The sequence below is a fragment of the Myzus persicae genome, unplaced genomic scaffold (assembly GCF_001856785.1).
Source record: "Myzus persicae strain clone G006 unplaced genomic scaffold, MPER_G0061.0, whole genome shotgun sequence".
Classification (NCBI taxonomy): domain Eukaryota; kingdom Metazoa; phylum Arthropoda; class Insecta; order Hemiptera; family Aphididae; genus Myzus; species Myzus persicae.
Window position 1 is genome coordinate 369,999 of NW_019101267.1, and position 27,649 is coordinate 397,647.

The 27,649-nt window shown below is 28.3% G+C and overlaps 3 protein-coding genes across 6 annotated transcripts; 2 read left to right on the top strand and 1 right to left on the bottom strand.

Moving 5' to 3' along the window:
* Positions 1–1,595: 1,595 nt before the first annotated feature.
* On the top strand, positions 1,596–12,527 carry LOC111028469 (lipase 3-like). Its single transcript, XM_022307115.1, has 8 exons — positions 1,596–1,794; positions 3,943–4,123; positions 4,203–4,317; positions 6,658–6,904; positions 7,739–7,897; positions 9,479–9,563; positions 10,776–10,918; positions 12,257–12,527. The coding sequence occupies exons 1-8, from the start codon at positions 1,699–1,701 to the stop codon at positions 12,443–12,445; spliced, it is 1,215 nt and encodes a 404-aa protein (XP_022162807.1). The 5' UTR covers positions 1,596–1,698; the 3' UTR covers positions 12,446–12,527.
* Positions 12,494–17,910, bottom strand: LOC111028468 (protein cereblon-like). The gene is made up of 11 exons (XM_022307114.1): positions 17,790–17,910; positions 17,465–17,658; positions 16,294–16,364; positions 16,168–16,223; positions 15,328–15,527; positions 15,120–15,260; positions 14,421–14,537; positions 14,232–14,338; positions 13,835–13,986; positions 13,563–13,777; positions 12,494–13,489 (listed from the first exon to the last, which is right to left on the bottom strand). The coding sequence occupies exons 2-11, from the start codon at positions 17,524–17,526 to the stop codon at positions 13,288–13,290; spliced, it is 1,323 nt and encodes a 440-aa protein (XP_022162806.1). The 5' UTR covers positions 17,527–17,658; positions 17,790–17,910; the 3' UTR covers positions 12,494–13,287.
* LOC111028470 (nurim) lies at positions 17,879–27,315 on the top strand. 4 transcript variants are annotated; one of them, XM_022307118.1, is made up of 7 exons: positions 17,879–17,983; positions 18,746–19,343; positions 19,448–19,666; positions 23,814–23,974; positions 24,063–24,224; positions 26,727–26,860; positions 26,949–27,315. In XM_022307118.1, exons 3-7 carry the CDS (start codon positions 19,465–19,467, stop codon positions 27,103–27,105), a joined length of 816 nt encoding a protein of 271 aa, XP_022162810.1. In that variant the 5' UTR covers positions 17,879–17,983; positions 18,746–19,343; positions 19,448–19,464; the 3' UTR covers positions 27,106–27,315. The 4 variants fall into 4 exon arrangements, with proteins under 4 accessions (XP_022162810.1, XP_022162808.1, XP_022162811.1 ...); XM_022307116.1 differs by having other exon boundaries at positions 18,746–19,339; XM_022307119.1 differs by having other exon boundaries at positions 18,746–19,288.
* The last annotated feature ends 334 nt before the right edge of the window (positions 27,316–27,649 follow it).

Here is a 27,649-nt window from a genome sequence, read left to right on the forward strand (position 1 = left end):
GTTCCGTCCCTTACTACATTTACTTTAATCATATTATTATAATATTATGTACACTTATTACGTACCTATTATAAATTATTATAATAAAGTTGATATTTATTGATTTAAAAAATATTTTTTTGTGGTCGACAAAACGTAATTGAATAGTGTTTAATATTTAAGCGAAAAGAAGTTGATGGAATGAGACATTTACGTACAAATAAATGTTGGTAGGCACTCAAGTGTAAATATTGTTACAACGAACTATACAATATATTTTACTCTGAAGGATTTATGATAAATTTAGTCTTATTAATGTTTCTTGAAAATATTTGTATTGACTTCAATCAAACAAAAAATATATATGTAATTAACTAAAGGAAATCTAGGTAGCGTACTACTTGATATTTTCTCGCCTGCGTGGAAAACAATTAATGATTATAAATATTTTTTTCACGTTCTTGCAGTCGTACATATTTATTATTCTTATAGCATATTCTCAGTTTAAGTGATGAGACAGCCTAGGTCTTAGGTACAGTAACACGAAAAATAAAAAACTGCAAAATTTGAACACTGGATTTGGCACTATTACGATGCTCCATCGTGGCTGCCGAAGGTTAAGTTACATATAAATATGCTTGGCTTTGACCGGCCTAGAGTAAACCGGTTTTTGCCGAATTCAGACAAATTCAAATTATTTTATTTTATAATTAATTGTTTTTGCTCCGTGTTTGGTAGCATTCCTTTAATTGGAGACGTTCTACAATAGTTGTTACCTACATACGTTTTTTAGAAGTGTTGCATTGAGGTTTTTATCCAATTCTTTTATTATAAAATACTTAAGATAGATTTTTGTGCATTTTTTGGACAAACTATATTTTAAATCAATTAAAAAATCTGTCTTTTAATTTGACAACTGGGAAAATGTCGGTGACGTCAGTCCACTTTAGCACTTCTCTGTATAAAGCAAATTAAGATGATAAAAGATAAAAAAAATTATCAAAGATGAAATATGAATTAGGATATTGTATGTATTGTAGGTATATTAATATACTGAATTATGTAGGTACCTAGTATAATATATTATAATATATTGGCAATATAGGTACTATAATAATATTAATATGTATAGTTAGCCGGTCAATGAAAGTATATATAATTACATAATTATTATTTAAACCAGTGCTTGAATTGAGGGGGGACAGTCTCTTATTTTTAAAAAAAAACTATCTACCATACCGCTTCTACTTATATCGTAATCAATAAGACATTTAAATATTAATAAGTGCGCGCATTTTTTATATCTTTGTACCCCCCTTCTAATTTTTTTCCCACTCAAGCACTATTATAACCTGCAGAAAACCGTTAGTCGGAAATAAACAATAATTTTATGTGTTAATATTATGGTTTTCGGTACGTAATGATAATAATTATAACAACAATAATAATTTATAGTGTGGGAATAAATTGAAAAGTTTTTGGAGTATTCGTGACACTCACTTGTGGAAGGGGCTAATATATGGCTGCGGACGATAAATTTGAAACTGCCCCCACCATCGAAAACATAGACCTAACGTGGTCTAGGATCCGCGTCTGCGAATCGCTCCTGAAAAAATTATTACGATCACACAGACGAATAATGCCTCGAGTCTATCCAGTTATATAGTTTAGCGTTTCCGTCCGAGTACGTCTGCTGCCCGCGTTAGCGTTGCACGTGCGATGGTGCCATGTCCGTCGGCCGGTGCGATTGTCGCGGGTATTTTGACATTTTACTCATTGATTGTTCGAGGATCGGCAGCCGATGTTTTGAGTACAGTGAGTGTTCATATACAATATAATTATCTCAAAGGAAAACACTATTTTTTTAAATTTAATTCAAAATCATTACAAAATAATATTTTTGAAAAAAAAATTATACTTTTTATCGTTATTGTTTTTTATTTTTTACCGTCTTCAAATGACAGCATAGGTATATTTTGAATTCTTCATTACAAAGATAAATGTTTTCTGAGAATTATTTCAATACTTACAATTTAAAACTCGAATTTCAAACGAGTAGGTAGAATTAATTATAATTTATAAGTAAACATTTAAAACTTAGATGAGTAGAAAGAGCCAAAATTTTTCGAGCACACTTCTCACCTCCATATAAACATTAGTTACTTACAAGTTATGAGCTATATAACTAATAATAAAAACTCTTTTTAAATTCGATTTTTATACATTGAAATTTTCAGAAAAATATTCGAAATACTTATGAAATGAAAGATGTATGCGGTCAATGTCATTCATAAAGTAAAAAATTAAAAAACTTCAATAATAAAAACAGTAATAAATTTTTTTTTTATATGCATGCTTTACTATATAAAAAAAAATGTTTCCATTAATACTTATAAATGAGTGTCAACTTTTAATACAATCATTATGTTTATTCATGATATAATACCTATGCATATTATATTATATTATATAAATATAGGTATTATAAATATATCTATCAAGAAAAGTTGAAACACAAAGATACATTTATTTTGTATATATACGCTCAATATCACAGTTGGCTAAATACCTAAGTATGACATTAATACCATTGACTATAAATATAAATACTACTATATTATATGATCAATAATGATCATATAATATTATAACTTCTGTTCACCGGTCACCAGTGAATATAAAAATATGTTATTGTGGCGACGCAATCTCCCAACTCTGAACATTTTATGCCATGATTTAACAATACTATTAACACGACTGAATACTTAGGTATCAAGAATATATTATGTAGTTAAATGTTTCTTATAATATAAAATCACTAAAAAGAGCGAACACCGAGGCCCTGTATAGTGATGTCATACTTTCTACAGACTCCTGCACGCGTTAGCACTGCGCCACTGCTCCAAAAGATTAAAATAAGAGATATGTTCTAATCAAAATAATAATACTTATAATAAGAATATAATATTAAGACCATTATCATATCATCATCAAACAAAAATAAGATATGGATCACCTAAATTTAAAAATTAATTCTTATAACTTACGACCATAAAATTTATTTGCATTTTACATTTCATAATTATTAATTACCATACAATATTTACTACCTGTGTGGTTAAGCATTTTGAATTTTAGTGCAAACGATTAATTACTTATCGCCGGTTAAATAGTGTAATAATATAGAGTCTAATAATGTATTTACGTAATTATGTATTAGTTATTATGTGCATAATCACTAATGAAGTATTTAATTTTAATATTCAAAATTATAAAGAGAACATTTTTCAATCGATTAAACATTTTATACTTTATTTGTTAAATTTTTTTAAAACGCGGTTAGTGGTTAGTGGTTACTGGTTACTTTACCCATGATGAATAATTTAAGTCAGTGCATACTATAGTTACCTCCCTAAATATAGGAATTTCCTCCCGCCTTTGCAGCAGTAGAATAAAATGTTAATATACAGTAGTCAGTAGTCACTTCCGATGACCGGGCAGTTTATAATTATATATTAGTTGCTTTCCAAAAATGTTCTCACTTGTTGCCTCCCATGTAGAATTAAGTAATGGTTCAAAAATTTCACTAAAATATACCATGTCAATAAAATCCGTGTTTTTTTCACCCAAAATTAAAAATAGATAAATCTGATTCAATATTGAAGTTGTATCAGGGGCGTAACCAAGGGGGTGTTGGGTAGGCAGGCTACTGACTGAAAATATAAATCTGTATAACCTTACAGGAACCAAAACTTAAGATAAAACTTCGGCATTAATATGCTACATTTATGTGAAACCCTAGTTAAACCAACTCTGTGTAAACAAATTATCAGCCCCCTCCCCCATAAGAAAAATTCTGCCTACGCCATTGCATACTATAACAGTGCATTATTAAATTATTTAAAATGTAGTTACTAATACAGGAATCTATAAATAATAATATCGTAAGTAATTTTTTTATAGGGTCAACTCATTGAAAACCATGGTCATCAATCGTATAGCAAGCATTCGGTAATAACTGAAGATGGATATATAATTAACTTATTTCACATCAAAGGCCAAGGCGGGCCACCATTTTTACTTCTCCATGCACTTATGGGAGCATCCGACCAATGGTTACTAAGAGACAGAGATCATGATTTACGTAGGTAACACTAGAAGTAGTCTAGTAATACTGTGTTTCTTAAAAAAAACTTAAAATAATTCCGTTTTGGTTTTCGTAGCCTCAATTTTGGTTAACAGTGGTTACGACGTCTGGATGGGCGATTTTAGAGGGAACTTATATTCTAAGAAACACACCCACCTCAATGTATCCGATCCGGAATATTGGAAATTCAGGTAAATTAAAAAAATATAGTATAAATATACATAGAATTAGCATTTACTAACGAAAACATGTTCTTAAGAGGATTCCACCCTCACGTGTGTTGTCTCCGTCTTGCAAATGTACAACATCGCAAAAATTGTTTTGTGCTGTACAACTTTATACCCTCTATATTTATAGTAGAATTACTAAAATTTCACAACGTATAGGGAAGAACTTTATCTGTGTCTTAGCGTTTTTATTTTATTGTTGGCAGTAACCAATAATTTTAAATGAAAAAAATAGAACGAAAAAACCCAATGTTCTCAAACTAATAACTATAATTGTATTTATGCTATCCAAATAATAAAAACGATACGGCACATATAAAGTTCTCCCCTACGCGTTAGGGAATTTTGGTAATTCTAGTACGAATACAGAGGGAGTAAAGTTAGTTTTTGGTATGTTGCTCGTTAGTAAGACTCAGCTAGACGACACATGCGGATATAACGACCTGTTAACGGAAGTTCAATAACTTCCATTCGAATCGTATCCCCACACTTACCTATATTTTACTGCGTGGACTGCAATACGTGCGATTGATATTATTGTGTTGTTTGCAAATTTAAAATTGTCGATTTGAAATAATGTTAAAACAATCATTATTAATCATAATATAGTCGGTCGTATTATTGTATCCGTATTCCTTGTTCGTACAGATACATATTATATACCTCGGGACTCAAGTTTGTCGGCTAAAAAGCTCAAACAAGTTGATCGGTTCTTATTGTTTTATGCTCTCCGGTCGACGACGATTGTACTAACTAAACTGCAGTTATTTCAGCTGTATTCATATTATAACTCTGTGCCAATAATAACATAGCTAATGTCTGAGTTATACAGTTAGTATATAACAACTATATACGTAGGTATGTATATAAACCCGTCAACCAAGGCATGTCCCTTTTTTTTTTTTTTTTTGCATAAAACCGGTTCTCAGATTTATGCATAGCCATATACACCTACCGTTATACACGGTTATAAGTATCTTCGGAATGTTTGCTGGGCAACGGCCATCGACCATATATACCGGCTATACCGCGGTTATAAATAGTGACCGTACTGCGGCCCTAAACGCTTATGATTTTCCGACTGCAAGTCTACTACACTATGGTACGCACTACGTCATTATTGTATAGTTAATAAGTGGTATTGGTTTTTTGCTTTGTATGGTTATAGGTATGCATATACCGCAATGCTGCTCGTGTCTGGTTTTTGTGCATAATACAATATTTAGCCGACAGCCGCGGTATGAACAATGATTGACGATGACGATTATACCACATAATTATTCTGCGATTATACCGTCAAAGTGCGGATGGTTACACAACATATAATCATAAGGATATGTAATACGTATCATTAGTGACCGCGGATTAAGGACCCTAGCTGGAGTAGCGTCTGGTTCGATAATTGAGTTTCTCTGTTCCTATCGCAGTCTTTTCCGTTCCTGAAATGATGCTAAAAATCTAATAACGCGCATAAATTAATAACGAGAATTTTAATTAAATATTGTACGTATAGTCAATTTATCATCAGGTGGCCGTTGTACCTACCTACATTATAAACTATGTAAGGTTTAATAGAAATGAGTAATGGTTGAAAAATGTAATTAAATGCCATTAAATATATGCAATATGTATAATTAGTTACGGTAGTACAGGTATTATAATTAGGTACCTAAAGTTAATTCTATTTGATCATTTACTCGTTTTTTGTTATATACTTACACTATATAATATACTGTACACAGCTGACAGTAGACATACAGTTTTGCTATAATGGTTGCTATTTTTTGATTATGCGATTTATGAATATCATATTTTGACTGTTTTAAAATCGTGTTTTATTTTTTCGGATGCTATACTTTCAAATTCGATGTCAACAAACTCTCAATGACTTAAATTATTCTATAGCTGCACATAATCGCCCATCGCCGTGCCCACACGACTCTTATATTTATTGATCGAAGATCATATAGATCATTATAGAGTATAGACCTTCACCGGGATCTGTGGACCCAAGACCTAACGCACTCCAAAACCGCAACCTTCAACTCGAGTTCGATGTTATAAAATTGTAGATTTCTTATAAATGCACAAATTTGAAATCATATTCAATATTTCGAATCTCAAGGAGGATATAAATCAATTCGACTTATGTATTTTTAGAATTACACAGAATATACCTCGGACATGACGTATAGAAATATATGATTATTATTGAACACGTTTGAGTTATTATTGTTTTCGTTTCATCGGGACTCCGCTGTACCTACATACTATTATAATAATATATATATTTTTTTTTTACAGCATTGACGAATGGGCGTATTATGATGTGCCGGCCATGATGGATTACGTGTGCAACAATACCGGGTACGATAAAATGTACGTAGTGACGTACTCTTTGAGCAGTGCCATTTTGCTGGCCACCGCGTCCGAAAGACCCGAGTACAACGACAAGATCATCGTCAGCTATCATCTGGCCCCGTTCTTGGCGTTCACCAACATCAAATCACTTCTGCTACGGATAAGCATACAATTCGGAGAATTTTACTTGGTTAGTCATTTTAGCTGGTGACCAGCGTACAGTGCCGCTGTAGTGGTGATCCTTTAGATAGACACCCAGCTATTTTACTGCGGGGACGTTGACATGTATATATAGCGTCTTTTGGATGATTGATTTTTACGATTTTACCACATTCTGCCCCATTAAGAATTTGCCCTAAGGTACTCTAGCGGTTCTAACCATGGAAATTGACTCACTTTTTCAGCTGAGTTATCGTTTAATAAGATCTTCAATATAATAATATAACTTATAAGTGAATAGGTACACAACAAGTGCTATTTAATAAACAATTATTAAGAGTAAATTGTATTTTGTATGAAAAATAATGACGAGTTGAAATTTGTTCAGGTATACTCGTAATATTTGTAAGAATATGTTTGGAGTATATTATATCATCCAGGAAAAAATAAAATTCTGAAAGATCAATGGTCGAAAGATATATTTCTTATAATTTGCGGCAGTTTACAATTCAAACGTTTTAACACTGGAATTACAATTTTGATGTTACGAATAAAATACCCACCTAATATTAAATATATGCCAATTACTTAAATTTTATTTGATCGACGAATGAAAGTTAGATACGCAGATAGATAATAATATTAAACTGAAGTTTTAAAAGTTTTTTTTTTAATTATTAAAAAAGCATAATTACAATGTTGAATGTATACATTAATGTTTGTACGATAACAATTTTTCTATAACAGTATAAAATACTAGGAAATTACAGAGTAGGAAGGTACTCTGTAGTAGGTAAAGCACCCGAATGATGTTTTAAACATTTGAATAATAAAGTAATAATATCAGTACACGCCATTGTTGCAGGCAATATCACGGGCCATCAAGAATCACCAACTGTTTTCAAGGAATCATTGGTCAGTGAACTCTATATCGCTGTTTTGTAATAAAAAATCAATTTTCTTGAAGGCGTGTGTGACCTTGTTGTCTGAATTTTTCGGATTAGACACTTCTGGAAACTCTACTGTAAGTATTTCAAAAGTCGTAACATTTTGCGGGTAACACGTCAACTTTGTGTACATAATTGTGTATATTTGTTTATTATTTGGACTGTATACGAGGATAAAATCAAATAGAATAAGTCAAAATCATTACTTTTCGGACTTCGAAAACGAAAAAACCGCCTGTTATTGATTCAATGCACACCTATTATACATATTGGCTTTTCCATTTTTTTTCACAAATAATAGAATTTAAAATTTGAAAACTCTCATATTTTGATAGTTAAAACAATAAACAACCACATAGGATATTTTTCTTTTTTTACATAACATTGTCAAACAACCGTGAAATGGAACATTTGACTTATTGGCATGCACGCGTCTTATTGTATGCTACCTTGAGTCCTTGAGTACCTCCCATCAAGCCGTAAGTGTTGTATGTTACACATCAGAATCTCGTAATATTATCTTTGGTAAATTTTAATTTTAAATAGGCATAGATTTATACATTTAAACTTTTCTAATTTATACTACACAAGTGTCACAGAATATTGGACGCCAATATTGCAATAGACAACAATGGTGGCGGTCAGTTCAATTGCATACATTATTAGTAAAATGTCAGACATTTTCTGAAATAAGATAAGAACAGTACATACATGTTATATGAGCTACTTCGGAAAATAGAAATTATAATACAATTCTATAATTATGAATACATAATCAGCAATAAATAAGTACGCTATATAATTAATTAGCTAATTCAAAAAAATTAACTCGTTGGTACCTACAAAGACGTACTTGGAATACATTTCAGGGGGTGGTTCAAAAATTAAAACTGAATCTACTTTGTGCCATATCTAATAATTATTTAGATACCTGAGTAAGTTCTTTTTAGGATACATTTTTGATATTAATTGATTTCTATTTTTCTTCTTATGGGTTTAAATTTACTACAAAACAAAGATATCAAAAAAAAAGTATTTATAGCAGATAGCGTTTCATAATTTTAATTAAATATTTAGAAAATAAATGTCTTTTTGCTCAATTTTTAGAGCATACTTTTTTCACGCATATTTGAACTGTTTAGTGAAATTTATTTATGCATATTTGAGATTGTTTAGTGATCATTTGGTTAGTTTTTAATGCATACAAGTCAGAGTTCTAGTTATAACTAATGTTCATACTTGCCCGAAATGTTATCTTTATATAGATCGAAATACTCCAAATAATATTCTGCTTTGGAATATAAAACTAAAAATGTTTGGTGTTATTCAAAAAAGTAAAAAGCTTAAAATATTATAATTTTGTGTCAGAATGCTGTTTTGAAATGACATCAAATTATATTGAAAGTTAAAACTTTTTAAAATAATGAGTGGAGACACTTAAATAGATCACTTTCCATAGCAGTAGCATACTGCATACAATTATGCATATTAAATTATTAGGAGCATAATACGTGTAACTCATTTGATATAAAATATATTGCGGCAGGTAATTAATTAGCAAGACGAGTAACTTATTTTACTTTATTAGTGCAGTTGGGTTAGGTATATTCCGATAATTTACACTGTATACATTACTGTATGGTTTTATTTAATTTCAGACGAACCTAGATTTTAAGTTGGCTTACTCAAGAGCGGGAGTATCGTTGAACAGTATAGACCATTTACTTCAAATGATCAAAACCCGTAAGTATATAGATTATGTACTATTCACTTATAATTTTCATACCGTCAAACAGCAGGTAAACTTTACCAACTTAGAAAAAATTTAGAGCAAAAACAGATTTGGTTTTTCATGCCATACCTAGCTGTGAAGTGTTATGACATTTAATAGTTAGTATCAACATTCAAATACTTTTTCCAAAAAAAAGAAAAGGTTGTCTAGTTTTGAGATTTATTTAAAATAAGTACGTTTTATACATGAATATACCTATGATAAAATATCATTAAAAACATTAATTTTTATACTACGATGATCTTTATAAAAGTGGAAAATTAGATTTTATGTAATAATACTGTTCACCTCCCGAAGCCAGGCACCTGCGTCTTGTGTCTAGGGTAATTTGGTTCAGTTTCAAAAATAAAATACAAAGTATGAAGGTCCAATATGAAATAAATTTATTTTTGATTAATTTTACATAAAATAACTGGAATTAAGAACCGGGTTTTTTGCGACTTGGTAAAATTACCGGTCTATGTTCGTTTTTCGTAATTTCCATTTAAATATTATAACTATATTATATACTCTAACTCCTTACTACTAAGTAACCACGTTGTAAGTAGTATTGATGATACTAAACCAAATTAACGTATGATACCATGACACATGTAATAAATTATATATGTACATAAATTCGGTACCTACCTTTATTATTTTTTAAATACATTTAAATGGCACTCTTGTTTACATCAATGAAATTCAAAGGACCAGCAACTTATAACCAAATGAAAGTGTTGTGCAGGGATTTTTGTATTTATGTATGCCATTAAACCCGTATAATATACCCAAACTCCAAAGCAATATAATGCAGTAATCTGAGTAATTAGATATAGGTACTGGTTTTATTATAGGTACCTATATAAGATATGGTTTCTACTGTACAATACCGTATAGTACCTTATTAATTATTTAAAAATACATAATATGTATAACATTCTTTTTGAAAACCGCATGAACCGGTATCTATGGTATGTGGTATTTACTTACAATGTCCATAATGTATAACAGAAAATAAAATTGTAATTTTTGTATTATGTTGGATGTAGGTAATACAATACAATATTACTTAATATATTAATATATTGTGTTCGACACTTCTGTGGATTTATCATTATTATTAACTGCACGCGGTATGAAAGTCGTGGTATTAATTATATTATATCGTTGTGATTTCGCAGATAAATTTCAACATTACAATTTAGGACGTAATAAAAATTTGGAAAAATACGGTCAACCCGAACCACCGGAATACGATCTACGAAAAGTCACGTCACCCGTTGTATTATACTACAGCAAAAACGACAAGGTCGTAGACAGTGGTGTAAGTCGGTTATCAGCTTATATCTATCTTATATTTATATCTTTTAAATGCCATAACTTTATGACGACCAGCTCAACGTCAAATTTGATGAACATAATGAATGAATTACATATTATGTACATTATTATTATAAAACGGTATAACTAATACCGTCATAGTCGCTGTTTTTCTGGTGAAGACCAGTGCTACTATTCTGTTCTTAAATTGGATTAGGATGAGATAGGGGAATATGGAATTGGAAAAAAATAGACAAATGTGTAAGATCTTGCGGCGTGGTACCTATTTGGCTATATCAAAAGTGTAGAAAATCAGTACAAGACAATTATAAAATGTTTAAATAGATTAGTGTCGTTAATTTTGTCTGGAATTACCCTCGGAATTGAAAGATGATGTATAATATTTTTACTATCACCGATGATATTATAACGCCATTTCTTTCAATACCTAGGTACCTACTAACCTAGCATGTTGTGTATCGAACAGTTAAAAAACTCAACGTAACATCTGATTTTCATAGATAGTAAATAATAATCATAACCTCATCGAAAAGTACAATAATATTGCGGTAGAGGAGCTGTGCGAGTGTGACGTTATGAAATATAAATTACGACTCAAGGAACCTAAATAATTACGAGTGACAACCGTGGTGTACCGTTAGTTGCCTATCTGCAAAGATACGCAGGCATAATTTAGACGGTTGCAAATTTAAATTTATTAATTTCATATTATTATTCCAGACCTCTAAGTAGTAGGTACCTATAGAATACACATTTGATTCAGTTATTGAAATCCTTGCTGAACATGATCAAACCTGACACCCGAAAATAATTAATGATACATTATTTTTTTTAAACTATTAAGTGTAAAATTAACTACCTATTTGGGGGATTGGCGGCGGACTGTTTTCAAGGTGTTCAAAATAGGCAATTTTCAAATGCGTTTCCGTGGGCCTTGTAAATGAGTGAGTAGTAAGTGATCATTAGTGTGTGTGACTGTATGTAAAAGAAATAGAAGAGAGCTCTTGGTCAAGTCACCGCTTCGGCGTGCGCTAGTGAACGGTAAATCATTTTTGCTTATTGCTAATTGTAACCTTGTAACCTTGCTAATTGTATGCACTTTTTGACCATCCAACCGATCAACCTGTATAATAATGCGATAAGATTTCAGAAAACTGATCTTAATTGAGGAGAGTTGTGGGGAGGGGGACGGTTGAAACTGGGAAAAGTGTACTGGCCGATCTCAAGTCGACACATTAACAAATTCAAATTAATTTTAAAAAGTTAACTGTCCACCACCAATCCCCTAAAGACTAATTGTTTTATGTTATTCTGTTTTTAGACTATACACAAGCTGATCTCGGTTCTGCCAAATGTCTACCAAAATATAATAATTCCTCATGATAAATTTGGCCATGTAGATTATGCATTTAATTCAAATGCTAAAACATTAGTATTTGATTCGGTTATTAATATCGCAAGACAATTTAGAATCGCACCAAGACATCAGCAGTACCATTATTATTATTAATTATTATAACTGACAATATTTTATTGTAAATATGTAACTATTTTATTATTTTTGTACAATCATTGTTTTTATTGAATTATACCAAAGTTAAATTATAGTAGGTACATTATTTTATTTTAGTAACATTATAAATTATGATTGGATTTATAATACAACAAAGTATTGACACAATCTTTCTTTACATGATTACAGTTGAGTTGTTAGTATTATAAATTATAATATCATGTATATTATATTTAAAATTTTTTAAATAATATTTTAGTTACTTGTATGTTAAATACATATTTTTGAACATACAGGAATAGCTTGCTTGTTGTAATATTGTAAATAATTATAGCAACATATCATAATTTATGTTCAAATATTACATTTTTTGGACATAAGTAGTATGAATTCTGTATTATCAATAATTTCATCAATAGGTGTACTTAATAATAATTTTTATACAAAATACTATCATACAAAAGTATTTGCAAATATAAACAATACATTGATTAAAGTAATAAAAAATGTTTAATGGATAAATAATGTTATTTATAGAGAAAATCTTAATTTTAATAATTTCTTATTTTTTCAAAAAAATTTTTATTTTACTAATATACAATATTATGATATATTAGTTGTTTTAATGAAATAAATTATGAAACAATAACTCAAAAATACCTAAGATTCAATGAATGAGTAAAATATTTAAAACTAAACCTAAATTTTACTTTGACAAACTAAACATTCTTGAATTATATTTTGAAATGTATGTATACCAGCAAACATGCTATATATTTATGGCCCAGTAACATACGTTTTACTTGTATATGACATAATAAGACAATTAAAAAGATTTCTTAAAATGTTACTAACATTTCTCCATCATTGACTTCCTCGAGTCTTTCTCTGCCTGGCACTAAGTAGTCTTTAATAGAAGTTATGGCGCTTACAGTTAATCCATAGAATAATCTCGGTGTTAGAGACAAATTCTCATCAGCCATATAACTCCATCCCAAATGGTTGTGACAGTTTGGGCATAAAATTATTGTCCATTTATACCTGCAGAAAAATCAGTTATTACAGTAATGACTAATGAGTAATGGCTTATAACAAAAATAATGTTTTAATATACCCAGGGAACCAGCAGCATTCAGTTGATGGACTTCCTACTGATATCACATCTAAATCATCATCTAGTTGAGTTACTGTAATCATGTCATGGATTTTCCCCCAAGAGTTACAATAAGTACCCTGTGGTCCTTCAGGAGACATCGGAAACACACTGCTCATATTGCACACTGGAGCACTACACCCAGATCGAGCACACATGAATTTTTGCATTGATTGCTATAATGAAAAAGTGATAAGGCATTGTAGTTACTATAATTCCTTTACATTACTTACAATTTTATTCCAATACTGTAGTTCATATTGAAGTCGTAGGTTTGTTGACTCAATACCAAGCAACTCGCTTACTTGTTCTTGACTAAATATACCAAGTCTCATCACTTGAAATGATAACAAATTTGGGTCATCTGAGATTTTAACATCTTTATCTTTAAAATAAAATAAAACACAAAAATACTTGAATATCAGTTGTAAATTTTTACAAACATTTTTTGTATGGTACATGCAAGCCTCAATGTAATTTACATGCAATCAATATTGTGTGCTTTTTAAATACAATTGAAGGATTATTTAAAAATTTTAAATCGAATATAAGTGTTACAATACTGTACTTATTATAATTTATAATATGCATCATAAAATATTAAAAAATAATTCAATAATTAAGCCTTACATAACATTTTAACTTTTTTGGAAAGGCGAGATGCCAATTCATAGACATCAAACTGTTTATAAACCCAATCTGGCCACTGAGTTTGCCACATGTCTCTTTTACGACACCTTACAAAAACATAATATTAAATATTAATATGTTAATTTTAAATTGTTCATATTTTATAAAATATTGTACAAATTTATTTACATTTCACCATGGCTCATATTTCGTTTCTTTGGATGTAAGCACAATTTATTATATGGATGAGTTAATGTAATATCTGGTATGATTTTGATTGTAGCCAAAGCAAGTGATTGTTCATGACTAGAAAAAAAAAAGATAAATTATCATTAAACTAAATAATTTCATTGAAATAAAAATAAACTCTTTCACACTAGTAAACTGATTTCTATAGTGATATTATGTGCAAAAGTCATTTTTAGTCTCTGTCCCCTATTTTTGTTTTCAAAACCAAAGTATTGATATATATTTAAATAATAAAAAAAAAAAATATTATTTGTTAATAATTAATTAAAAATTAACAATCTCAAAGTCTCAATTGTCTATTTTTAAGTATATTAATGTCGGTATTTACATGTTTCACAACTATAACATTTCAGACTGGATTGTGTACTAAACTACAAACAATATTCTTTAGCTGTAAAGAATAATAGCTTTAGTTCAACTGTAATGGTTGCCATTGACTGGTAACATAATTTAGGAATTACTAAGCTGAGTAAATAATATTTATTATCATATCTATTACACTATTTGAATATTTCCATTAAAATATATTATGTCTACATAAATATATTTTATAACACCTTAACTGTGGGCTGTAAACACTTTACATAATATATGCAAATGCAATTAAGTTTTTTTTAATAATTAATAATTATTAATTACCTTTCAGGAAATTGATTGACTTGTATAATTTCAAATCGCTGATGGCCCATAGCTTTAATTTGAAATGACTGAGAAGTTTCTATTTCTACAGAATGTTCATAAACCTCAGCAATTGTTCCAAATGTCCGCTTATTTTCATTACTAATAAAAAATTATAATTTTATATCATAATTTATAAGTGAATAACTAATTATATATTATGTTTTACAGTTTGTAGCAAACTCCAAATGAACGATTACGGAATATGGCATATTTTAATACAAGTTTAACATCTGAAGAACGAGCTATAATAGGCAGAATTTGTCCAGGCATCAAATTTAACTTTAAAAAAATAAGTGGTATTGAATGAAAAACGCCTTCTTCATATATTGTGCGTCCAGTAGCTTCACGAAGTCCATCTCCCAAATACTAAAAGAACACATGATTAATTATAAAACTATTCAACTGCACATTTTTACAAAGTATTATACAACACTATAGTTTTAGAAATGTGTGAAATTAAATTAATTGTTTATTACAATACTAAAATATATATTAACTTCACCATTTCCATACATTTACACCATAGGTAACTTTCTTACATTAACACGTTCAGAATATCATATTGGAGGTTACTTGTCTCTACACTGGAAAAATTGGGGTTTAAAAAAAAAAAAAAATAGTAATAAATCAATAGATTATTAGGAGTTTGGACTGCATATAAAATCTCTGAAAATAATGAAACAGGATGAAGTATTTTAGAATGTATATTTCATAATATAAGACACAAGCCATATACAATATCAATACGAAAAATAAATATGTTCTACACAATTTCCAGAACTATACAGTCTGTATGAATAAACTTGTGCCATCTTAAGATGATGATTGGCGTCATTCGGTTTAAAGTTTGTTTGTGTTGAGTTTATTAACCACTGTTTGATAGATTTTTGTGCTTGTAAATGTATAAATTGTTATTTTTGTAATCAATAAAATCAAGTTTTTTATAAGATAATTTGTTTTTAAAAAATGCTTAGTTTTTAATGATAGACAATGAAAGTTATATCACCTTATGTGCTGCAGTTAAACTTCGGTCATAGTGTGTTTCTATTTGAAGTTCTGGGGCTATATGTAATTAGAATATGGATAAATTTATATTTTCAAAAATATAAGAACAAATTTATTTTATACTTACGGATAATAACATCCCTTCTATCTTGATTAGGTCCTTGATGAAATTCACTTGAATATGTTTGCCTGTTAGGACTAGAATAAAGATTTGAATGAAATGCAATGCAATTATATATTAATTTTTGTGGTTATAAAAAATGTTTCTTTTAAATTTATAATAAAATAATATTTTTAGCATGCATTTAAACAGAGATTTAAAATATCATAATTTATTCAATTAGATTAGTAAAGAGATTAGAAAGTTAAACCTTAATAAAGGGACTCCCTTAACAATAACTCCGTAAGTTCTGTGAAATAGTTCTAGACATGACTATGCTCAATGCCTATAGTTTTTACATGAACATAGTGGAGAGACAAACCTATAATAACCCATGAGCAACCTAAAATTGACACACTACCAACCCACCGATAATTTATAATAAACACAAGTACTATTAGTATTACTATTTACTTTAATTACCTATTATTTAATAATTATTTTCCTCTTTTATATTGAGCAACCACCCACCCAACATTAAATATTAAAAAAAACAAGAAGCAACTGCTTCTCAAAGGTTACATTTGTTTTACCGCTGAATAAACCAATATTGATTATATATGTTATATGTAGCCAATTTGTTAAACTTGAAATTGGAAGGAGTTAGTATTGGAAGTTATCCTTTATTTATTTAGCTATACAGAAATACTTTATCAGGATTTAATTAAAACTAATAAATCATAAATAAATTGATAATATTACATTTTAATTGTTCATTTATACAGTGTACAATTATGTTTAGAATCAAGTTTAAATTACAAAATTAAAGTTTATATAAATTGTAAAAGCTGATAACTGTACTTATAAAGTTGAGTAGCCAGAAAAAATATTCATAATACATGTATTAATTTTTTTCTATGCATTTTCTTCCACATTTTCCCAAAACAAAATTTAAAAATAAAATATTTACAATTATAAAAATGTTGTAGTCTTTAGAACGCTCTCACCAGTTGCCACTAAATAGGCATTCAGGAGGAGAGTAATTCCACTTTCTAAGTAAAAGATACACAGAGTTTTCAGCTCGGATGATTTGCAATCCTCAGTAGAAAGAATTTTGTAAGCAACCCATTAAAAGCAGTCTTACAACAGAAAAGTTGACCACTCGACCCATAACTATAAATATTAAATACACACTCACTCATCATTATTATCGGAGTTCAAGTCGATGCCATAGATGTTTGGGGTGTTCTGAAAGTTCATATTGGCAATGTTCGCTTGTTCTCTAACAACAAACAGAAATTACAGCCAGCATCCGATTAATTAAAACGCCAACGTGTATCTATTGAATATCCCTCGTTGTATAAATAATAATATAATATTATCGTAGTCGTCCTAACATCGTTAACGAGAATATCATATATATTAATTAATTAATTAATTTAACAACTATCAACATAAACAAGAACATAAATACAAAATATAATAATATTATTGATATTTTACAGCTGCTGATAAATACTTACAATACGATAAAAAATGAGTATGATAATATTATCATTGAATATTAACAACAATAAAGAATACCAAAGATTGTTACAAATACATTCAAGATTTTCAAGGAAGATACGTATCGGGTCAATTTTGAGCCTCTAAGAAGTCACTAGTGCAATTATAGAACAAAAGTGTTCTATGGTGCAATATACAAACGATACCTTCCGTACGTATTGAATTTTTCTTTTTGAAAATCTTGAATATCAATTACAATACTATTTACAGTATGTGATAATATTTTCACGGCTGCGCACATGGGCACATTCGTCGTACTCAGATAATAATATAATATATAGTTTCATATCAGCTGTATGTTCATGTCGCTGGCTGCCGCGATTTGTTATATGTTATGTCGCATCAATTTAGTGAAATCGCACATTTTATGAAGTGGACATCCACTTCATGAAATGTATTCATTTAGTGAAAATGACGTTTTACTACACTAAATGGACAATTCTTTCACCTTAAAATGAAGCGGTTGAAATTTATTTTTTCCTCATTGTGTAATATTATTATGATAGTTGCTTGATAGAATATTATATAATAATAATAATAATAATAATAATAATAATCTTTTTTCCTTAAAATATATTGAAATATGAAAATTAAATTATACATTTTCTTAAACTTTATTTTATATTTTATTATTTATTTGGACATGGTTGTACAATGCACAAATTACAAATTATATCAATTAACTTTTATCTATATTCAATACACGATTACCGATAGAATACTCATAATTTCATAAAAACTTATACTTTATTCCTTTTAAGAAAGACCACTTTCACGCATACCACGATTAATAATAATTGTCCATCTTGCTCCTTTATCAATGCTGTTGTTTTCATAGTTCTTGTCTAATAATATAAGGTTTATGATTTCATTTTAAAAATTTTTTAAAAATTTTTTACACATAAAATAATAGTATGGAAATAACTGGACAAAATTCTAAAAACGGGATAAACATCGTTCCAAAACATGATGACTAAAAAAGGGACAATCCCGTTTTATTTCTGGAATGTCCCTACTGCAAGCTGGATTGATGGGTTTTCAAGTTAATTCATCTGTGGTAATACCCATAGACCTTATATTACTCAACCGCGAATCATGGTCACGAAGTAAGAATATGTATAAATAAACTCAATGTTTATAATACAGTTAACTACGGTTATACCGTTGGGTTATAATATGGTATATGGTAAAATGGTATTCTGTGGTTATCCTGCAGTCCAGGTATAACTGATAACTATTTGTACATTTTGAATTATTTAATAAACACTAAATTGTATTTTAGAGTTAAGTAGTCAACATTTAATTAGTTAAACTCGAAACCGTTATTGTTGCAAACCTGTTTATTGTTAATTGGCGATTATCGTTGCTTACATACGCCGATTTCGAAGGACCGTTAGAACGACAGGAATTGAGCCGGTGCTCCTCAGTCGGCTCCTACAACTACCTACATATTATAGTAATAATAAAGGACAATAGTTATTTTTCGAGATGGACATACTTTAGTATTGTAGGTATTATACTTACAATATTTTAATATTGTTTATACATCTCGATTTTAAATAGGTAGTAGGTACTACGTAATATAATTATGTGTACAAATATAATATAATTTTAGATCTTTGACCGGATCAGATGGTTCGTGTGTGGCGGACGACGATGGATACGAATGATACGACAGTTTTTCGAGGACTCGGTAACAGCTGTTATAAACCGATAGCAATGATCGCTGTGATCGCTGGCATTTATGTTTCAATCGTGTCCATCTTGCGTTTCAGCCGTTTCCTCGCCGGTTTGAACACTGCGCTGCCGTCCGATAATGATTTACTACAATCTCGTAAGTAGTCGTAAGTCGCGAATCAGCGTTGTTGCTGTTGCTGTGTGTTATGAATCTGAAATATTTGAAATTGTTATCAAATTATCAATTATGCTCTCAAAGAAAATATAGTCGGAAATTAGAGAAGCATTATTATGGAGAATTATTGACAATAATAATTATCTATAGTTCCACTTAATAAATTAAAATAAGTGAAAAGTTTTTGAATTAAATAGTTAGAAAACAAAAAGAAACATTTAAAATAGTCACTAAGTTATAGTCTATACCCATTTAATTCAATTATAAAATATTAGCTCTCCTGATATTAAAATCAATTTTGATCTATGATTACTTTTTTTTTTAATGGCATTGCCGATGAACTCATTATAAACTCTTTGAATTTTAAACAGCAACGTATATTTTTTAATTTCGTAATCTGAAGTAGGATTTAAGTAGGTATGGCTAGTATACGTTAATGTAAGGATTTGAGATTTTTAGTAATTTGATCAGTACCTACCTAGTCTTTCCCTGATTAGATATTGTATTTTACACAGTACCTAGGTAATATGGTATTTAATAGAAAACGTACAAATTAACACAATAGTGTTTGGTTGTAAGTAACTAACTAATTATACTAAATGACAATATTATTATAGTTACTGTAATAAATAATAATTTACCTATAGGCTATACGTAAATATCTATACCTATAGGTTATTGGTGGATATTCAATTGTAATAGATAAGTATTTCAATATTTTGAACGTGCTTCAAAAATCGCAAAATTTTTATATTTTATTTATTATCAGTAGTACACTTCTACATTCAAACATTTAGTAGTGAAGCCTGAAGGAGAGTTGATCTACCTATTATAAAAAAAAAATAGACAATGCATTCACTGTGGCAGTAAGGCACTGCGGTACTATCACTACGAAAAGTATCTACCACAAAAACCACACTTGGTGTAAGCAGTAAAGTAGGGGTATAAATAATTTGTATTTTTAAGTTACACAATTCAATCGATTGAAAATATAAAAATGAATTTTTAAAATAATGTTACTGAGAAATTTCTTTTGTTATTATACTTAATAATAAGTAGGTAAGGTTACGCATATTATAATTCATAGCACGTAGCATAATAAAATGGAAACAGCGAACTAAAATAATTAGGTAATGGATTTCATCGGTTAATCAAATTTAAGAAATTACAAGTTCATCATTTTAATACTTCATATACCTATTTATAATTATGATTCAAGTAAATGTGAATTATTTACGACACTGCATTTTGGTAATGTTTTTATCACGAAAGGATCATAATTCATGATATATTGATGTAATGCCACAGATATATAGTATAATAACTAGATAACCGACTACTGGATAATATTGGAGTCGGTAAGGGCGAAATTGCTAGAGTGATAATATACATATATTCATTATATTTGTAATAAACATATCATATAAATATGTGTAGGTATCTTATCTATTGAGTTATTTTGTAAACATTGCTCAAGTGACAAATGGCGTTGGGCATCATAATTCAATAACGTTGTTGTATATGGAGTCGGCTGTTATTCTAATTATTATATATTATATATATCTGTGTGTAATGTTCAAGATGTTATTGTAGTTTTATTTATTTTTTCGATCTTGGGTATTTTATAATATAATATATTATGTTATACCTCAGAATAGATTAAATATCACTAATACGAGACACGACGTGTATGGCGTACGTAAATATTATTACTCTTTTAAAACTATTTATAGCCATGACAATTTTTCAATTTTTATTATTTTTTTGTAATTATTGTTGATAAAAAAATTTATGCTCAGTCAAAAATCTTGAAAATGTAATTTAAGGTTTCTCATAAATTTTTATGACAGCAATTAAATAATATCAATCATACATAGAATTGATTTCTTTTATAAGTACTTATTTAAAATTCAAAGTTTGATATAATTCTTTGAAACGTCGAAAATTTGCAAATTACTTCATATATAGTTAAAAATGTATAATATAATCAATTTTTATAGTTAAGGATTGAAAATATAAAATGAGATTTTTTGGGGGGGATGAAATTGTGAGGGATGAGATGGTAGGGGGTTACTGTAGAACTGGTGGGGTTTGGTACCGTAGGTTTTATTAACTCGTAGATGTTCGTATTTGGCAAAATTTCAATTGGGCACCCTTAAGTTTTTGCCATGCCTGGTCGGCGGATGGCAGCCTCTCTCCAGGCAGATATCTGCCCGGAGAGAAGTACTGACCTTAACCTAGGTTTCTCGACGCATCAGTCGGCTTGGTCACTGTCCATCAATAAGATTTTCATAAGTTGTTAATTCTGTAAGCGAAAATTCTAAAAAAATATATTATAAACACAATTTTTTTTACATATTTTAAGTTCAAATTAGAACGAAATTTGATATTTAAACCTGCAAGAATAACAATTTTAGTTATTTTGTTGTAATTTAAAAGTATTATTCGTGGGTAGGTGCTTGAAACTTTTAATGTGTGTTATTACATTTAATACACACAATGACGTTTTAAAATGCAATTTTTTCTGTCTCATAGTAAAATAATTAGCAATAAAATCAAAAAATATATTTAGTAATATAGGCTGACAGATAGTCTTAACTCAGAATTATTTATCCCATATACTATTTAATTATTTATCACTTTATCTTACATGAATAATCAAACAGAAGTTGGTATCTCTTTTTTTAGAATTCCACAATCTATGTTAGAAATTGACTTTCAATGATTTGTAAATAGCCGACCATCTTAATTTAAGATACTATAAAAAATAATAAACAGCTCAAAACAAGTCAAAATGTTTTATCAAGTATATGAATTGTTATTATAAATATATGGTGTAAATTTCAAATATCTGTAGTTATTCGTTTTTGAATTACAACAAAATAAGAAAATCGCTATAATATGAGAAATGAAGTGAATATTCAATGTAAAAATTTCAACTCTAAACGCTCATAAAAATTTAATTTGACTTTCCGCTAGAATTTTTGTTTTGATTAAGGTTGACAAACTTATAAGGAATCTTGTATTCAATTTTAAAGTCGTAGATATAAAAAGAACAATTTTCATGAATTTCTAACTCAAAATAATTTTCAAATTTTCATGATTTTTACGAATTTTGTCAAAATTATGAATTCAAACGCTCATAAAAATGTATTGTGGATTTACACTCAATTTTTTTTTTAATTTCCACTAATAAAAACTTATGAGGAACCTTGTATTACATTTTCAAGTTTTTGACCAAGCATACATTTTTTTATCGTCATTAGTCAGCCACACATATAAACCTGTTCCAACTAACCGTTTCCTTCTATACCTTGGTAGCTGAAGCCTGAATTCTAATAAAAAATATAATTTTAAATTAAAGTATAAAGTTTTATACCGTGTTGAAATATTATATGTACACTCATAAACTAATTTTATGCGAATTGGGGGTCTACCTACCTATAGGAACTGTTTATTTAATACGTGTCATGTGTATTATAATAATCATAATAAATAATAAAACTTCTGTAGTAGGTGTTTAAATAGTGTTTTACTTCGTTTACATTTAAGTGTTTAATTTTTTTCGATAGTAAGCTGAGAGATGAATGTATTGGTTTTACAATGATATGTTTTTTTCCAGTGTCTGAAGGCACTACTTCTATTAGAAAAAATGCACTGATCTTTAACTTTGAGGGAAGTTTCTAGTAGAAAACTATTAATTATTTTTACACTTAGGGATGTCAGAGTAGACGTTTCCTAGCAGGTACCTACTTTAGATGCCTGTTGCCAATGTAGTTTTGCCCACAATAATATGCTCTATATGAATAAATAATCTATTTTGTAAAATCAACCAATTTGATATTTTAAATTTTACGTGTTCAAAATTAATACAATTTTAAGATATTTTCTACAAACTATATTATATCGATATTTTAAATAAAAGATTATGCGTTTTGATATACCATAATTTGTTTCGCTTATCTTAAATATTATGATAATGGTGTACCTATGCTTAATATAATATATTGTATAACAATTTGTAATTCTTTTATACCAACTAATTATTATAGTACCTACATTTTGTATATTTATATTTGAATGTAGATATATTATGTCTAACTAAATTTTAATAATCCAATTGTTTTAGGTATTTATTTCAGGATAATTTTGAATTGGACACTTGCATCATGTTATTTATATTTACCTTCGATAGTTGGGGTTTTAATTGAGCGGATTGGTAACTTATGTGGATTGCCTGATTGTTATTTCAAATTTACTAAAATTGTCTTACTTTCATCTATTTTAAACGTAATAACTAATGAATAATTAACGATAAACATTTTTTTTGTGCAATAACTCTGTATCGTGTAATTAAATATAAATATTTATTTTTAAGGGAGTGATTGACTTTTGGCAGGAAGTTCCTGAGATATATTTGTGGAATCTAAACATATATTATGCTGAAATTATACTCTTTTATTTGCATTGCTCCATGTGGATTATATCATTTATGATTGTGTTAGCAATTGATATTACTGAGATAACAGGACTCAAACCGGTAAAGTAAATTATTTAATTTATATTATAATTAAATTAAATACCTAGGACAGATAGGTTGATTTAAGTTTCTCATTTGAAAATTATTTGAATAAACACTTTTTTTAAAATAATTTTTAACATATTTAAAAATTACGTTGTTATTTATTTTGTACATTTTTCACGACGTTCACGTTGCCATGTTTCTCGTTGTCCTCGTGCCTGTTCATTCCTATACTTTATTCTTTTATAAACTTTAAAACATCTATTCAACTTTTAAAATATTTCTATCAACACATTATATTTTTAAAAAATGTAGGTACGACCCAGAGTTTAAGTTGTTCGAAGAATGAACAAACATTGGTTAGTAGGTAATACAATTTGTTTTGTATTTTTTTGATTCAGAATGATATCTCTTTTATTAGCTTCTGTAAATTTTTTGGTTAAAATAAAGGTATCTTTCATAATTTTAAGTACCTACTACTATTATTTATTTATTTACATAACATTATAATATAACACCTATAATTATTATAATTTTCTAATATAGATTTTTAAGTGTTTTAAAATTTGTTAAGGCCAATATTTGTAATAGCATTATCTTAAGTAAATTATGTATGCATAAAATATGATGTTGTGTAAATATTAAGTAATGAAGAAATTGTATTTAATTTAATTTTAAGTTCTATATAGTAAATAATCCACAGATCTACTTTTTTTTATTGAATTACGTTTCATACCTATTTTAGGAAATGTATTTTTCATGATAGGTATTATGCACATTTTTAAACATTTACATAAAAATCAGATTTTTGAAAAATATTATTGTGATTTAGGGCTTGCTTTAATTTAATTCAAGTGTTTTTATTATTTGTACTAAGTTTTAATTGAAATTAATATGATACTATTTAGGCACACTTTACATAATTGGTATGTAGGCTTTTGTATAGTGTAATTATAACTGCATTTTTAGAACGTGCACGTATTCTAATGTTTTTTTATGTATAAGTGCACGTTTGGATAAATTATAATTATAGAAGTTTTAGAGATAGTATCAATTAACATAATTGTAAGTAATATAAACTTTTTGTTTTTCTTATGAATTATTTAACTTAAGGTAGTAAAGAAAATGGGTGGAAATATACAAGAATTACACGTCTTAATTTGATATTGTTTAAAAAATTGCAATATTCAGGCTAGAGAATTATCTTAATTTAATTTTTTTATTCATTAACTATTTATTTTTATGTCATTAAATTTGGATAGTATGCAAATAGTAATTGGGTTATATTGAATGGGAAATTGAATTAAAGATTTGTTATAAATTACGAGTAACTATGTATAAGTTAAACTACGATTTTTACACCATAATTCGTTTAGAAAATTTGATTACAGTAATTAAAACTATTCTTAAGTTAAAAAAAAGTTACAGAAACCAACAGTTCATGAATTAAATGTTGTTTTTATAATTATTTTTATGATATGGCGTGTAGGTACCTACTGTAAAAGATAGCATTATAGATAGCTGGTGAATGCTGTAAATGAGAGATATTGCCCAGATACCGATTCGCTTAGGTTCATCGTTGACGTGTTCTACTGAAGCGTGTCAGTTAGTACTTAGTACCTACCTATTATACTTTAATATAATTAAATTAGAATACTGCAGTACTGTAGTTGTACATCGCTTTTGATGCTATTTTAGACATTAAATGTAGGTACCTACTTATCATTTTATGTTCATTAAATATTTAAAATATTGACATGAAATATTTCATAAGTTAACATCCTAGTACCTACATTGTCATTTGTTAATATCTTAAAATCTCATGATTTTCTGAATTGGTATTTAGTTTGAGTATGAAACAATTCTTATAGTACCTTTATAATATTTTGAAAATTTAATATGAGTTTCCAAATTAATATACATAATATATAATATATATTAACTTTATAGTACCTACGCTTATAAAATATTAAAATACATTTTAAATTTGAGTTTTAAACTTTTACGGTATAGGTATCTAGTTAATTTTTAAATAAATAACAGATCATTTAAAGAATTTATAATATTTATTATAATAAGGGGTTTTTACGATTTTCCCAAAGTTAAAATATTAATAGTTTAAAAAGTTAAAAATAAGTGTTGAAACTTTTTTAATTAGTCTAAAACTACTTTTCAAATTATTTAAAATTTGTTAATATTTATTTAATGAAAAAAAACGGAGGTATGTGCCTAGTACGTACTACCTACTGTATTCCACTTGGAAACCATCTAAACTGGGTTCTGGAGATGTACCTCTTTGTGTTTTGGGGTTACATAATCACATACATCTTCTCTTAAGGTATTTGACTGTTGTTTATTTAAATTTAAATAAGTTATTCTATCAAAAGACAATTTTTTTCTTAATATAATAATACCTATATACATACAAACTACAAAGTAAACTTAAATGAAATGTACAGTAAAATATTTAGTACAGAATTTTCAACTTAAATAGTTTTGTAATTAGTAAATTTTCTACAGATTTTTTATTATTATTTGGTTAATGAAAATTATTGTTCATTGAAATCTCGACAATTTGATCGATTTTTGTCAAATATGGGATTCCCAGGATCCTCATGTCTCTTAATTATGTTATGGTCTCCAAAATTAATGAGGTATGTTAAGTTGTATAATATGGATTTAGGTACTACCTACATTATATTTTGGATTACATAATAATTATTAATTAATATTTCGTTACAGTTTTGATAGATTGTTATTGGCTGTAATTTGGACTATAGGGATATTATCATATAGTCGGACAGACGATAAAGATATAAAATACGTTGCCAAACAAATCGAGAAAAAAAAAGCTTGGATGTATTATTCAGAGAGGATAACAGTTTCACCGTTGAGATAAACCGTATTGTTAATTAGATAATATTTACCATCCAATAATATCTACTATTAAATTTTTAGGTCTTATACATATATTATGTTTTCAGTATTGGGTTTTATTCCCAAAATACATTGTAATTTGTAGGCTTAAAAAAACGAATAGACGCTAATAGTCTTCGTTTAAAATGTTTTATTCTATGTTGCTGAATTCATATTATTGTTGGTAGGAAATACTGTAATTTAATTTATTTCAGAATAGTATATTATACATATTTTTAAATTGCATATAATTAATTGTCTAATGTATCTTTGTAATATTATTTCTTTTGTAATAATTAAAATATAAAAATAATCGACTACCACTTTGATCATGGTTATCTTTCAGTGTTATTAATATTTTTCTGTCGATCTATAACAATACCTAATAATATTTCATTACTCTTCTTCTACCATTCTTGCTGACGTATTTAAAACAGTGTTCCTCGAAAACACTTATATATGACGGGAGGGGAGGGGGGGGTAGGGTTACTGGACTGTGTTTCTTATATGGATTTGACGATGTCAGT

Bases quoted from the DNA above. Each gene is read 5' to 3' on its own strand.
- LOC111028469 (XM_022307115.1), top strand. From the start codon at position 1,699: ATGGTGCCATGTCCGTCGGCCGGTGCGATTGTCGCGGGTATTTTGACA. The intron at 1,795-3,942 runs GTGAGTGTTCAT...ATTTTTTTATAG, and splicing joins CAGCCGATGTTTTGAGTACA to GGTCAACTCATTGAAAACCA. The intron at 4,124-4,202 runs GTAGGTAACACT...TGGTTTTCGTAG, and splicing joins AGACAGAGATCATGATTTAC to CCTCAATTTTGGTTAACAGT.
- LOC111028468 (XM_022307114.1), bottom strand. From the start codon at position 17,526: ATGAACTTTCAGAACACCCCAAACATCTATGGCATCGACTTGAACTCC. The intron at 16,224-16,293 runs GTAAGTATAAAA...AATTACATATAG, and splicing joins TAGAAGGGATGTTATTATCC to CCCCAGAACTTCAAATAGAA. The intron at 13,778-13,834 runs GTAAGTAATGTA...TTTTCATTATAG, and splicing joins TACAGTATTGGAATAAAATT to CAATCAATGCAAAAATTCAT.
- LOC111028470 (XM_022307118.1), top strand. From the start codon at position 19,465: ATGGTTCGTGTGTGGCGGACGACGATGGATACGAATGATACGACAGTT. The intron at 19,667-23,813 runs GTAAGTAGTCGT...CAATTGTTTTAG, and splicing joins TAATGATTTACTACAATCTC to GTATTTATTTCAGGATAATT. The intron at 26,861-26,948 runs GTATGTTAAGTT...ATTTCGTTACAG, and splicing joins TGGTCTCCAAAATTAATGAG to TTTTGATAGATTGTTATTGG.